The 14,053-nt window shown below is 46.6% G+C and overlaps 1 protein-coding gene across 1 annotated transcript; it reads right to left on the bottom strand.

Moving 5' to 3' along the window:
• Positions 1-10,703: 10,703 nt before the first annotated feature.
• LOC136454463 (uncharacterized) lies at positions 10,704-11,087 on the bottom strand. The gene has a single exon (XM_066454882.1). It carries the CDS (start codon positions 11,085-11,087, stop codon positions 10,704-10,706), a length of 384 nt encoding a protein of 127 aa, XP_066310979.1.
• Positions 11,088-14,053: the final 2,966 nt, after the last annotated feature.

Here is a 14,053-nt window from a genome sequence, read left to right as displayed (position 1 = left end):
AATTGTATGCACCTGTCCGTTCTTTAGAGACGTAGCGTCATTATTTGTGGCCTAAAGAATTTGTTATTCATTCTTATCATGAATCACTTAAGTATCTTCGCTCTCAACATAATCCGAATCATAGGCATGCTAAATGGGTTGAATTTATTGAATCTTTTCCTTATATTATCAAACACAAGAAAGGGAAGGATAATGTGATTGCTTATGCTTTGTCTAGATGATATACACTGCTGTCCCAACTTGATTATCGGATTTTTGGGCTTGAATCAGTAAAAGAACAATATGCGCTTGATCCTAATTTTAAGGACGTGTTTCTAAATTGTAGAGAGGGACATACATGGAATAAGTTTATGATCAATGATGGGTTTTTGTTTAGAGCTAACCGCCTATGCATTCCAGTTGGCTCCGTTCGTCTTTTGTTGTTGCAGGAGGCACATGGAGGTGGATGGATGAGACATTTTGGAGCCAAGAAGACAGAGGAGATGCTATCTACACATTTCTTTTGGTCTAGGATGAGGCGTGATGTAGAATGGTACATGGCTCGGTGCACCACATGTCAAAAAGCTAAGTCGCGGTTGAACCCACATGGTTTGTATATGCCTCTTCCTATTCCTTCTACTCCTTGGGCTAATATATCTATGGATTTTGTGTTGGGTTTGCCAAGGACTAAGAGGGGGAGGGATAGTATTTTTGTGGTGGTTGATCGTTTTTCTAAGATGGCACATTTTATTCCTTGTCATAAGAGCAATGATGTTGTTCATATTGCTGGCCTTTTCTTTCAAGAAATCGTTCGCTTACATGGTATGCCTTCTACTATTGTTTCAGATCGTGATGCAAAATTCTTGAGTCATTTTTGGCGCACTTTGTGGAATAAATTGGGGACCAAGTTGTTGTTTTCTACAACATGTCATCCCCAAACTGATGGCCAAACTGAGGTAGTGAATCAAACATTGTCCACCACGTTGAGAGCAATTTTGAAGCATAATTTGAAGATGTGGGAAGAATGTTTGCCGCATGTGGAGCTTGCATATAACAGGACGGAACATTCCACTACCAAGATAAGTCCTTTTCAGGTAGTGTATGGTTTTAACCCTTGCGCTCCTATTGATCTTTTGCCTTTACCTACCACTCAAAGAACACATAGTGATGCTAGAGAGCGTGCTGATTTCATTCGTAAGTTGCATGAAACAACTAAAGCAAATATTGAAAGAACGAATGAAAAGTATAGAATTGCTGGTACTAAAGGTAGAAAAGAAATTAAACTTGAACTGGGTGATTTGGTTTGGTTACATTTGAGAAAAGATAGATTTCCTGAGCTGCGTAAGTCTAAATTAATGCCAAGAGCAGCTGGTCCTTATAAGATAATTGAGAAAATAAATGATAATGCCTACAAACTTGAGTAGCCACCCGAGTTCGGGGTTAGTCCCACCTTTAACATTGCAGATTTGAAGCCTTATTTGGGAGAAGAAGATGAGCTTGAGTCGAAGACGACTCAATTTCAAGAGGGGGAGGATGATGAGGACATCATTCCTTCGGATGTACCCTCTGGTCCTCCAACCGTCATGCAAGGTCTAATGACCCGGGCTCGAATGCGTCAACTCAATTTAGAGGTGAGCTCGTTCTTAAGCGATCCTTTTCATACTTTTGAGAATAGACTACTACCTAATGATGTTATCTTGCTTAGGAACATTGGAGAGGGTCATGAGAGACTTAGAGGAAGAGGTGGAGGCGTTGATGACTAGCAAGGACGTTCAACAGAAACCAGAGGCCCAGTCCAACATGATTTCGAGTCTGCCTCGGCCTCTAGTACCAGTCTGCCTTAAACTGGTCACCCAGGATGCATCCGGACTCCGTTTTTTATGATCCACATATGGTTGGAAAGCTAATTTGATAAGGAAGCCAATTCATGTGGTCTAACGTCAAAAGCCCTTCATAATCAACAGGAATCATCAAAACAAGTCGGTGTCTAGAATCTACCAGGGTGCTACGACACCGTCTTTTGGTCCGATGGACCGTGTATCATGTTTGGGCCCATTAGAGGCGCATCCAGGGGTATTGCATGACCCTAGAGTCTTCATAAATAGCTGTCACACCGCCATTAGGGTTTGGGTTTTGCTTAGATTAATCTATCAAGAACAGTTTCGTCGTTCATCGGTTTGTGAGACCCCAACTTCGTGAGATTAGTCATTCATCTGCAATTTGGTTGCTTTCTTTCTTGTTCTTGTTGATGTTCTTCGTTGCGCAGGCAGGGATTAGCCTTCTTGGTGAGGTCAATCGGATCCGTGTCTCGGTTGATAACAAGAAGAGTTGTGGTGCTAAGATTGCAGGGTTTGATCTTTCAATCTGAAGTCGGATCGGTATGTCATTCTCCGCCACAACGATAGTTACCACTACCTGATGGAAGATCAGGATCCCTGTTTCTATTATAGGTATCCTATAGTCTAACCAGTTATACTTAGAGCTGGTTCCCATAAACCTAGCTCCTAAGTCCTAACATAAAAAGAGGGGCAGACACATAAAATGTTTGCAGGATAAATGTACTCATATCAGCCCTCGAGTGAGGCTCGACCCCTTGCCACCCCTTGCTGTTGCTGGGGTCAGATGTCATGAAGGATCGGGGAGTTTTGATAATGAAACTGATAAGGAAAAGTGTGCATTTATTAGGGGTAAAAGCGACATAGCTGTTCGATGTTCCAGGCATTGGTGAAGATTTCGTCGTCGATGTTCTTGAGCTTGTAGGAGCCTAGATGGAACACCTCCACAGCTATGTATGGTCCCTCCCATAGCGGGGAGAGATTGTGGTGGTCCTTGTTGCTCTGTACGAGGCAGAGGACTAGGTCCCCGACGTTGAAGGCTCGGCCCCGGTACCATCGCAATGCCTATTGGTACTTTGCCGAGCAGAGGAGGGCGACATCACGTGCTTTGTCTAGCTGGTCCATGGTGTCCTCGTGGGATGCCTTGGCTCCCTGTTCATCATATGCCCTGATCCTTGGTGCTCCATAGTCGAGGTCGGTTGGGAGGACGACCTCAGAACCGTAGACCATGAAGAAGGGCGTGTAGCCGGTGCCTCGACTGGGGTTGTCCTCAAGCTCTAGAGTACTGAAGGAAGTTTGGTAACCCAACGTGCACTGAATTTGTTCAATCGGTTGAAGATCCTAGGCTTGAGGCCCTATAGGACCATGCCGTTTATGCGTTCTACCTGCCTGTTTGTCCGGGGGTGCGCTACGGAGGCCTAGTCAACGCGGATGTGATGTTCATCACAAAATCAGAGGAATTTGTAACACCCTAGGTGTTAGGCTTGCATAATTTGACTTGCATTGCATGAGCATGAGCATCAAGCATTCATATATAAGCTTTTGCATTTGAAACATATGAAACATGCTTGTTATTTTATGTCTCCTTGTATGTATGCATGTGATCATGTATGAATGAGTGCAAGTGGTTCATGTGAGTCACTAAAACATCTTAGCTACACTTAGGATGACTAATGGAACATTGTTCATGAAGATCACTTTGTCTAATTAAGCTTCTAAGTGATGCTATGCATGTTGACCGGGAAAGTGAAATGTGTAACCAATGTATGAAATGTTTGTGTGACCTTATGAATAGCTTAAACATGTTTAGAATGTCATTATGAACAACTTTGGTAATCATGACTAAGGCTAATTTGATCACTAAGTCATAGTTCAAGTGTTTGTCATCATTTGAATGTAGTAGGTTTGACCTAGTTTGAACTATATGATAGAGACTTTGCATGGATGTGGTCACTAAAGCAAAGTTGTAGTATTTGATGAGAGGAACAACTTTTATTTTTGGGTCATAGGCTAGTTCAGCTCCTAACATGCTTGAAATTAGCTCACAAGAATCAAGGTTTCACTATTTTTCAACACTTAGAATTTCGCTAAGTCATTTCGAGTTAACCGTTTGACAGGCTCAACTTTGGGCTGATATATATCTCTCTAACCATCGAGAATTAGGACTTGATTTCTAAGTAAGATTTGTAGCTGGTACATAGCTCTACAAGTTTCATTTTAGCATCGTTTACTAAATCGCCATAGTTTAGTAGTTACAAAGGATCAAAATTTCGCTGTCAGGCACTTGATCGGGCAACTGAAGAACATCGCGCCATGTCGGGTCATGGCCAACCGGCCATAGAGCATGGCCGCCGCATGGCCAATGCTAGCCGGCGATGGGCCCTCGACGTCGCGAGCTGGCACTCATTATCTGCATGCCCCGCGCCCCATTTCCACGCACCTGAGCTCACTCACTCACTCTCCATCGCCTGCTTCCGCGTTCACCGCAGAACCAGAGCAATGCCGCCGGGCACAGCGCAGCTCCACCACCGCCTAGCACCCACACCACTGCACCATCATCGTCTCCACCTCGCCCATAGTTGTGCCACATCCCCCTCTACCTCCTCGACTTGATTGCAGCAGCTGACGAGCTTTGGTGAGAGCGTATTTGCCATTTTCTTCCTCGCTAGAATTCTCGACCCCCATGGCCGCCTCCACCGTGAACTCGCCACTGCTTGGCTCATGCGCGCGTTGCTTCCAATTGTTTGTGTTAGAGCTTGTATAGGGTGTAGTGTAGTTGGTTGCATGAAGTTACCGTGCATGGGTGTCACGCCGGCGTGGAACACGGTGACCCAAGCCGCCGCGCTCGCACCTCCGCACCACCACGCATGCGGGTAGGGCTCGTCGGAGCACCTCGAGCCGCCTAGGTCACCTAAATAGATCTGCATGGTCACCATGATGCTGGTGCGCTCCTTGCCTGGCTTCGCCATGGCCGGTGATGGCCGGTGCACCGTAGAGCAGCGCCGTCGTGCTGCCATGGCCAGCGATGAGCATGCTCTACCGCACCTGCGTTGCCACCACCTAGGTCACTAGATGTGGTTTGTTTTGTAGATCACGTCGGTGCACTTGGTTTCGCTGAAGAGCTCACCGGCGACGAGCTAGGGCCGGTCCGCACGGCTCCCCTGCTTCTTGTGTCACTAACCAGTGGGCCCAACTGACCTCTGGGTCCCGGCTGTCAGTGGCACAGAGTTGTAGGATAGCTCAGTTATTTTCACATTTACATGCTAGCTTTGGAAAATCATAAGTTGAGTTATAGGGATCCAAATCTTGTAAAACAAATTTTGTTGTGTTCCTGAGGAAGTGTAGTATTTTATAAAAATATGATATGTATAGTTTCTGATGTTTTTATTGGGGATTTAAATGTATTTAGATAAATTATTTTTGAATGTTAATAATCTTGTAAAATAGATATCTTAAGCTAGAAAAATCCTAAAATTGTGATTCCAATTTTGTGGGTTTTGTATTTACATGCTCTAGCTAGGAAAAATAATAAGCTTGCTGTAAACTTGATTTAAATATGGTCTTTCTATCTATTTACTAATTAATGGCATTTTTAAGGAAATTTGTAGGGATAAAAGCATGTAATATATTGCTATGCAAATTTTTGTACAGTAGCATAGCACTAATATGAAGCTAGGAAAAATATATAATCTATTGCTTGACACTTTTCTATAGGTTTTACTATTTTTACTAAATTAATCCTTGCTAGGTTATCATTTTTGCATAGGATGTTATACATGTGCAAATAGTATGAAATTTTCACAGTAGCCTATTGGGAGCATTAGGAGTCCACTATAATTTGATGAGAATTTATTGTGCAGCTTTGGTGTATGTTTATTATTTACCCTAATTATTTAATTAAATTAATAAAGGCATTTAAGTAATTAAGTTGGGGTTCATCATGATGTTTTATATGATTCTTGTGATTCATAGTAACTGTTTACGTTCATAGTAAGGTGTAGAAGCCATCGATTGTATGCAACTAACTAATTATCACTTTATAATTCAAATACAAGGCTGCATGTATAGTTTTGATTGTGTGGATGATTTCATATGGATAATGGTCTTTGCTGTAAAAGTTGTTAATAATAAAGTTGTAGATAACTTACTAATCTACCTTGTGTTAAATTTTCACAGTCATAAGACTTAGGGTTTTAGAGTTCTAGCCGTTACAAGTTTGCTGTCCAAAAGGTTTACTTTCTAGATAGATTTGATTGAATGATTTGTTTGCCCTATATACCTCTTGAATCACAGTAAGAGTCTTAAAAGAGAGTTGTAGACAATTTCTTAATCTTTCCATAATATCCACAACCATATGATTTTGATGTATATAACTCTAGTTATGAGTAAAACAAGTAGCTGTTGTTTTGTGGTGTAATAAATGAATTGTTGAAGTGTTTGATTAAGTAATCAAGACGAGATATGCACCTACTCAGTAAAATGTGATGCACTTGTTATTACTATAACACCATGCTATTAAGAATACTTACACGAATGCATTCATCATGCGTCATCATACTATACTTGTCCGCATGTATGCATTCACAATATCTTATGCCATATTCATTCATATAGGATCGACCGAGGAGATAACATTGCTGGAATTCCACGGAGAAGAGGAAGGGGACTAGTAGGAGATTCCTCAAGCCACAGCTCCCAAAGAATAGGAGCAGACCCCAGAAGAGCTCTCGAAGTGCCCTAACCACCGCCTCACTTCTTTTCTGAAAGGCAAGCCCTGGAGCATTCTAAGTCTCCTAGTGTTTTACAAAATATTACTTGAGTCCTTTATGATTGATGCATTAGATTATAAGAGTTGTCTAGAAACACTTGATGCATTGAACTACCTTGTCTAGATATATATACACCCTTAACCCTATGTAGGTCTAGGATCGAATATATGCTTAGCCCTGCTTCGACCGGTAGAAGTCGGGTGATTTCCTGTCACCTGCGAGATATAGGTGGATACCAAAGCACGGTTGGCTATATTTGCTATCGTGGAAAAGAACCATGGGGTAAAAGTAAATGGAGGTCGGGCGGAGTCTATGGTAGGTTGACTCATGTGATTCCGTCTGTGCCGATTAAAGACCGTACCGTTGTTGATGCTTCTTACAAGATTGAACGCATGCCTATCACTTAGCTGGTCGGATAACTCATTCCAACCATGAAGTTGAGTAGCTCAACTCAAGCTGGGCCTCGCTCTGTCAAAGTGTGCACTCTGTATGGTAGTAAGGATGTGCAGGGAGCCAGATGTGAGCCCAAGGGTAGGCCGGGCCTAAACGTGCTAGCAGTTGGTTGTCCCTAATTGTGCGGCGCTGGGCAAACCCGCAAATTATGTACTTGAGTTGTACCAAAGGTGACCTAAGGCGACTAATGATCTGGTCTGCCTGGATTTGTGTTAGGAATAAATTACCAGCTGGTTGAAATCAATTTGAATCGTCGTCTCTCCCGGATAGTGAGAAACTTGGATAGTCCCAACATCGTAGTAATTGTATTATGGAACATGATGGTTTGGATAAACATGGAAGTACTATACCTGCTATGGTTACTATTGTATGCTCTTAAAATGATGTACCTCATGTTTGGCACAAGATAGCTGCTAATCTAGAGATGGATAGTTATAAATAACTTGATGATAGAATTATAACTGTATAACTGAATTAATCGCTCTTTATGCAAAATGTTATCAAGCTACCTCCACTTATAAAGCCTTGCATAATCCTTGGAGTCAATTTATTTCTAGTTTATGATGGGTAAGTCTAGCTAAGTACCTTCTTGTACTCTGGGTTTTATTCCCATTGTTGCAGATGGCACAGTATATATAATGGGTATTGCAAGAGTTGCTTCTATCTCGCTGTGGATGAGGAGTAAGCCTTGGGCAGGCATCTTTATTAATCCTTCTATATGCTTTTGTGGACTGTGATCATATGATGGCACTGTATTTGAACCATGATGGAAATGCTACTTTCAAACTTAATTTGCTTCCGCTATTATCTATCAAACTTGGTTTGTAATAACTTTATTCCATACTCTGATGATGAAAACGTATTTGTGAACTTTATGTAATATGTGACATGTATGTTGAATCATGTACGATCTTGGTTGTTTATGGATCGTTTATCGAGACCCATCGTGGTACTCGATAGACTACCGGGTTTATATGGGCTCAAGTATGACAATGCGACCGCTTGCGGGCTGCCATTGTACTTGTGCTCTTATAAATTGGTCAGTTCTGTGATAGAATTTCTTGCCAGTGAATTGCGTGTCATTGTCCATGATGATGGAGTTCAGAACTCCAAAGCAATGGACAATGTCGAGGAAGAACAGTATGTCCTACTTGGATTTGATCGTGGAAATCGGTAAGGCTTCTATCCACTTTGTAAACTTGTCTATGGTGACAAGCATGTGGGTGTAGCCCCCCGAGCACCTTTTTGAGTGGTCCAACCAGATCGAGTCCCAAGACTATGAATGGCCAGGTGATGGGGATCGTCTGGAGTGCTTGGGCTGGTAGGTGAGTCTACCGAGCATAGTACTGACACCCTTCGTAGGTGCGTATGATTTGCTCGGCATTGGCTACTACGCTAGGCTAGTAGAAGCCCTATCGGAACATGTTTCTAACTAGGGTTCTAGGTGTGGCATGGTGACCATAGACCCCACTGTGGATATCACTCAGCAAACACTTCTCTTGTTCGAAGGGGATGCAGCACTATAGGATCTCAGTGTGGCTTCGCTTGTAGAGTTCGCCCTCCACAAGAACAAAGGACTTGGTGTGATGTGCAAGCCATCGAGCCTCCGTCTTGTCCGTTGATAGTGTGTCATGGAGGAGGTAGTCGAGGTAGAGCATCCTCTAGTCGACCAGAGGGTTGGACTCTGTCGCTAGGTCCTCTTTGAGCTCCATGACTTTGGGGCCAGATGGAGCCAATGGTTGGTCAGCCCCTGGTCCTAGATTGGTCGAACCGGCACTGCCCTATTCTGACTCCTCGTAGCGAACCGAGGGCTTGTGCTAATCACTAGTGAAGACACCCATTGGCACTTGCTCCCAACCGGATGCTGCTTTTGTAAGCACGTCAGCCGCCTCGTTGAGACGCCTTGGGATGTGGTTGAGCTCAAGGCCATCAATCTTGTTTTCCAACCAGCGGACTTCTCGGTAGTATGCGGCCATCCTAATGTCATGGTAGTTTGACTCCTTCATGACCTAGTCAACGTCCAGCTAGGAATCTCCTCGAACTTCGATGCGTCGGACGCCCAACTCGATGGTAATGCGTAGGCCATTGATGAGCGCCTCATATTCGGCCACATTGTTGGAGGAGGGAAAATGGAGACGGACCATGTACCTCATGCGTACCCCAAGGGGCGACATGAAGACCAGCCCCATGCTGGCACCCTTCTTCATCAGTGATCCGTCAAAGTACATTGTCTAGTACTCTTGATCGACGACCGCCGGTGGCATTTGGACCTCAGTCCATTCCACGATGAAATCAGCCAACACCTAGGACTTGATGGTCATCTGGGAGGCATATGCAATGCCCAAACCCATTAGCTCGAGCGCCCATTTTGTGGTTCTTCCTATGGCATCCTAGTTTTGGATGACCTCGTCGAGGGGGAAGGACGTCACAACCATTACTAGATGTGACTCGAAGTAGTGGCTAGCCTCCTCCTGGTGATGAGGACAATGTACAGAAACTTCTAGATTTGGGGGTAGCGGGTCTTCAAGCCAGATAGGACCTCGCTGATGAAGTACACTGGGTGCTGTACTTTGAGGGCGTGCCCCTCTTCTTCCCGCTCCACTACCAGGGCAGCGCTGACCACTTGCGTGGTGGCCACGATGTAGAGCAGAAGGGGTTCTCCCACGGTGGGAGGAACTAGGATTGAGGCCTTTGTCAGGAGCTGCTTAACCATGTCAAGTGCTTCATGGGCCTTGGATGTCCATTCGAAGTGATTGGCCTTCTTCAGAAGTAGATAAAGGGGGAGACCTCATTCGCCGAGGCATGAGATGAAGCGGCTGAGCACGGTGAGGCACCCCGTAACCCGATTGACCCCCTTTATGTTCTGAATTGGGCCCATCCTTGTGATGGCTGAGATCTTATTTGGGTTGGCTTTGATGCCGCGCTCGGAGACAATGAAACCAAGCAGCATGCCCCTCGGGACCCCAAAAACACACTTCTCGAGATTGAGTTTGATGTCATTCGCTCAAAGTTCTACAAAGGTCTGCTTAAGATCGGCTATGAGGTGGTTAGCCCATTTGGATTTGACCATGATGTCATCAACATAGGCCTCAATGGTTCACCCAATGAGGTCCCCGAAGCACTTGAGCATACAGCACTGGTATGTAGCCCCAGCGTTCTTCAGACCGAACGACATTGTGACATAGCAGAACGATCCAAAGGGGGTGATGAAAGATGTCACGAGCTGGTCAGATTCTTTCATCACAATTTGATGGTACCCGGAGTACGCATCAAGGAAGTAGAGGATTTCGCACCCCGAGGTAGAGTCAACTATCTGGTCTATGCGTGGCAAAGGAAATGGATCCTTTGGGCATGCTTTGTTGAGACCCATATAGTCAACACACATCCTCCATTTCCCACTCTTCTTTCATACACAAATGGGATTGGCTAACCACTCTGGGTGGTACACTTCATTGATGAATCCGGCCACCAAAAGCTTTGCGATCTCCTCACCGATGGTCCTACGTTTCCCCTCATCGAAGTGACGCAGGCATTGTTTCACTAGCTTGGAGCCTAGGTGGATCTTCAAAGAGTGCTCGGTGACTTCCCTTGGAACGCCTAGCATGTCCGAGGGATTCCACACAAAGATGTCTTTGTTGGCGCGGAGGAAGCCGACGAGCGCGCTTTTCTATTCAGAGGAAAGCGTGGGACCAATGCGTACCATTTTGCCCTTGGTGCTCCTAGGGTCTACGAGGACTTCCTTGGAGCCCTCCACTAGCTCAATGGACCCGGTCGACCGCTTAGGGTCAGGTGCTTCTTTGGCGACCTCCTTCCTGAGGGTCATGAGCTCTGCAGAGGCGATGATCATTGTGGCGTGATCATAGCACTCAACCTCACACTCGTAGGTACACTGAAAGGAGGTGCCGATGGTGATGATCCCGCCTGGGCCCAGCATCTTTAGTTTGAGGTAGGTGTAGTTGGGGACGGCCATGAACTTCACGTAGCATGGTCGTCCCAGGATGGCGTGGTAGGTTCCATGGAACCCAACCACTTCAAAGGTGAGGGTCTCCATCCTATAGTTGGATGGACCCCCGAAGGTGATAGGCAGATCGAGCTACCCAAGTGGCAAGGCCTGTTTTCAAAGCATGACACCATGGAAAGGCGCTCTGGTCGGTTGAACGCGTGCTCGGTCAATGCCCATGGCATCGAGCGTCTCGATGTATAGGATGTTGAGGCCGCTGCCCCCATCCATTAGTACCTTAGTGAGGTGCTTCGTATCAACAATCAGGTTGACCATGAGTGGATATCTCCCCGGTTGTGGGACACTCTTCGGGTGGTCGGTCCGATCAAAGGTTATGGCGGATTCTGACCACCGGAGGAAGGCGGGTGTGGCCGGTTCGGTCGCATAGACCTCGTGGTGTGCGATCTTCTGGCGGTGCTTGGAGTCTTAGGCCTTCGATCCTCCGAAGATCATGAGGCAGCCATCCGGTGTTAGAAAGTCATCGTCCTTCTCCTCGGCATTGTCCATAGTGGGGTTAGGGTCCTTTCCATGCTCCCCTTTGTTGGAGCCTCTAGACAAGAACCACCGCATGAGGCTGTAGTCCTTGTATAGATGCTTGACCAAGAAAGCATGGTTTGGGCATGGCCCCTCGAGTAGTTTTTCAAAATGGTTTGGAGTGCCCTCCGCGGGCTTCCGACCACCCCTCCAGTCAGCGGCGACCATGAGCGAGCCCTCGCGTCGTTGCTTCTTGTTCTTCTTTTTGGCGGGACGGTTGTATGTGCCTTCGCCGATGTCCTTGTCTCGCCTCACCTTGCCATTGAGGTGATCAAAGATGGCTCCGACCGCTTCTTTGCTCGAGGCATGGCTGGTGGCGATGTCCAGGAGCTCCTTGGTGGTTCATGGGCCCTTACGTCCTAGCTTGAGAACCAGAGACTCATAGGTGGTCCTGGATAGGAAAGCTCCTATAACGTCAATGTCGGCGATGTTAGGGAGCTCGTTGCATTGCCGGGAGAAGCATCAGATGTACCCATGGAGGGTTTCTCTAGCCTTCTACCGACAGTTCTTGAGGTCCCACGGGTTTCCAGGGCGCTTGTATGTGCCCTAGAAGTTTCCCACAAATATCTCCTTCAAGTCCGCCCAACTTTGGATTCTATTGGAAGGAAGGTGTTCCAACCAGGTTCTTACCAAATCAGCCAAGAACAATGGAAGGTTGCGGATAATGAAGTCATCATTATCTGCACCACTAGCTTGGTAGGAAAGACAATAGTCATTGAGCCATAGTCCAGGGTTTGTTTCCCTAGAGTACTTCAGGATATTGGTTGGTGGTTGGTACCTTGATGGGAAGACAGCGTTGAGGATGTGTCGGCCGAACGCTTGAGGCCATGGTAGGCCAGGGCTTAGGCTTTAGTCCTCACTATTGTCATAGCGTCTGCCATGATGAGGGTGATAGCCACATCAGGCTCCTCTCTCAGGTCATCATAGGTGCGTCTGTGGGCATCGAGGGTGTTGCGTGCGTCATGGTTGTGGCTGAGATGCTGACGCACCAGGACCACGGTGCGCTACCTAGTTCCTTGTGGTTCCTAGTGGACTGATGCATCCTAGCCAGGGCGCTTAGAGGGCGTGCGCTGGCTTGCATTGGGCTCACATCATCGAGACAATGAGCTCTCTGCCTGCTGCCCTACTGCACGCTCGAGCAACGTGCGAATCTCATGGTGGGCCTGATGGTCCTTGGGCGTCGTAGCCTCTGGAAGGCCATGGAGTAAGGCCACCACGGTGGTGATGTTCTGGCTTGCTCGGGCAAAGTGAGGGAGGGCTTCATCATCTATGATGATCCTCTGGTTGACGTCACGGGCCATGGCATGTGCGCGCCCACCGTCTCCACGGCGCTCTATCTCCTGATCGAGCTCCACGCATTCCTACATGAGCTGGAGTCACGCTTCCTCGATCTCTCGATGTCGGGCTTTTAGTTGCTCCATCGGCATGAGTGGTGGGGCCACTATCTCCCTCTCGGCCTCATCGTCGAGGTCGTTTGTTGGGGTAGCCTCCCCCTCGTGGACGCTTTCAATGTGCCCCTCGGGGGTACCCATCATGAAGCATTCACGAGAGGGGTGATGGCTTCCCCTATTGGAGTTAGAGCTAGAGGGTGACTCTAGCTCCTTTGCCAGAAGGTCATGGAAAGATTCCACAATGTGTTCGATCACCCCCACGAATTCATCATTCGTTAAAGGTGGAACCATGCGTCGTGCCACAAGGTGGCTAACGGTTGCCACGGCGTTGTAGAGACCAAATAGAAGCACTGTTAGGGCGCTTCGTATGAGGTGTTCCAGAGAGAGGGGTTCCCCTTCGGTGAGCCACGCCATGACATTGGCATCAAAGAAGGGGAGGTAGCGCAGGTCCTCCCTAGATGGCTAGGGTCCTAGGGAGATGTTAAGCTAGCACTCAAGCCTCTCATAGTCGAGGCCGATGGAGGGGAGAGGTTGGATGGTGGCGTGAGCCAATGCCAACTCTCCTCTCACCATGATGATGAAGTCCAAATCACCAAAGTGCACGTGTGCGCCCAGGACCCAGCTAATACCATGGCTAGCCATCCATGGCCTAATGTTAATGTCGGAACGCGCAAAGGTCCCCTACCTGGCACGCCAACTATCGGTGTTTCGAGTAAACACCAATGAGTAAATTTGTGTTATTGCGCTTCTGGACCAGATGGTGTGCTAAAAAGACACAAGGTTTATACTAGTTTAGGTAGAATGTCCCTACGTCCAATTCATGGCTGCTACTCATGTTATTTGCACTAAAAATTCATTGTAGGGGTTACAAACGGGCGAGAGAGGGAAAGATCCCAAGTCTCTGATGGAAAGGTCGAATGATTGTTGAGAGCTTGGTCGCTGCTCAACTATGTGTGATGTGATGCGTGGTGTGTTTAATCGATCCATCCCCTTAGTGGGGTGTCCTACCTTCCCTTTTATAGACCTAGGGGAAGCAGGGATTACAGATGGGAGAAAGAAGAAAAACCATAGGCAAAGGAGGTCCTACCGAGA

Source organism: Miscanthus floridulus, chromosome 5, assembly GCF_019320115.1.
Source record: "Miscanthus floridulus cultivar M001 chromosome 5, ASM1932011v1, whole genome shotgun sequence".
NCBI classification, from domain to species: domain Eukaryota; kingdom Viridiplantae; phylum Streptophyta; class Magnoliopsida; order Poales; family Poaceae; genus Miscanthus; species Miscanthus floridulus.
The sequence above is the reverse complement of the archived record's forward strand: the minus strand, read 5'-3'. Positions and strand labels throughout refer to the sequence as shown.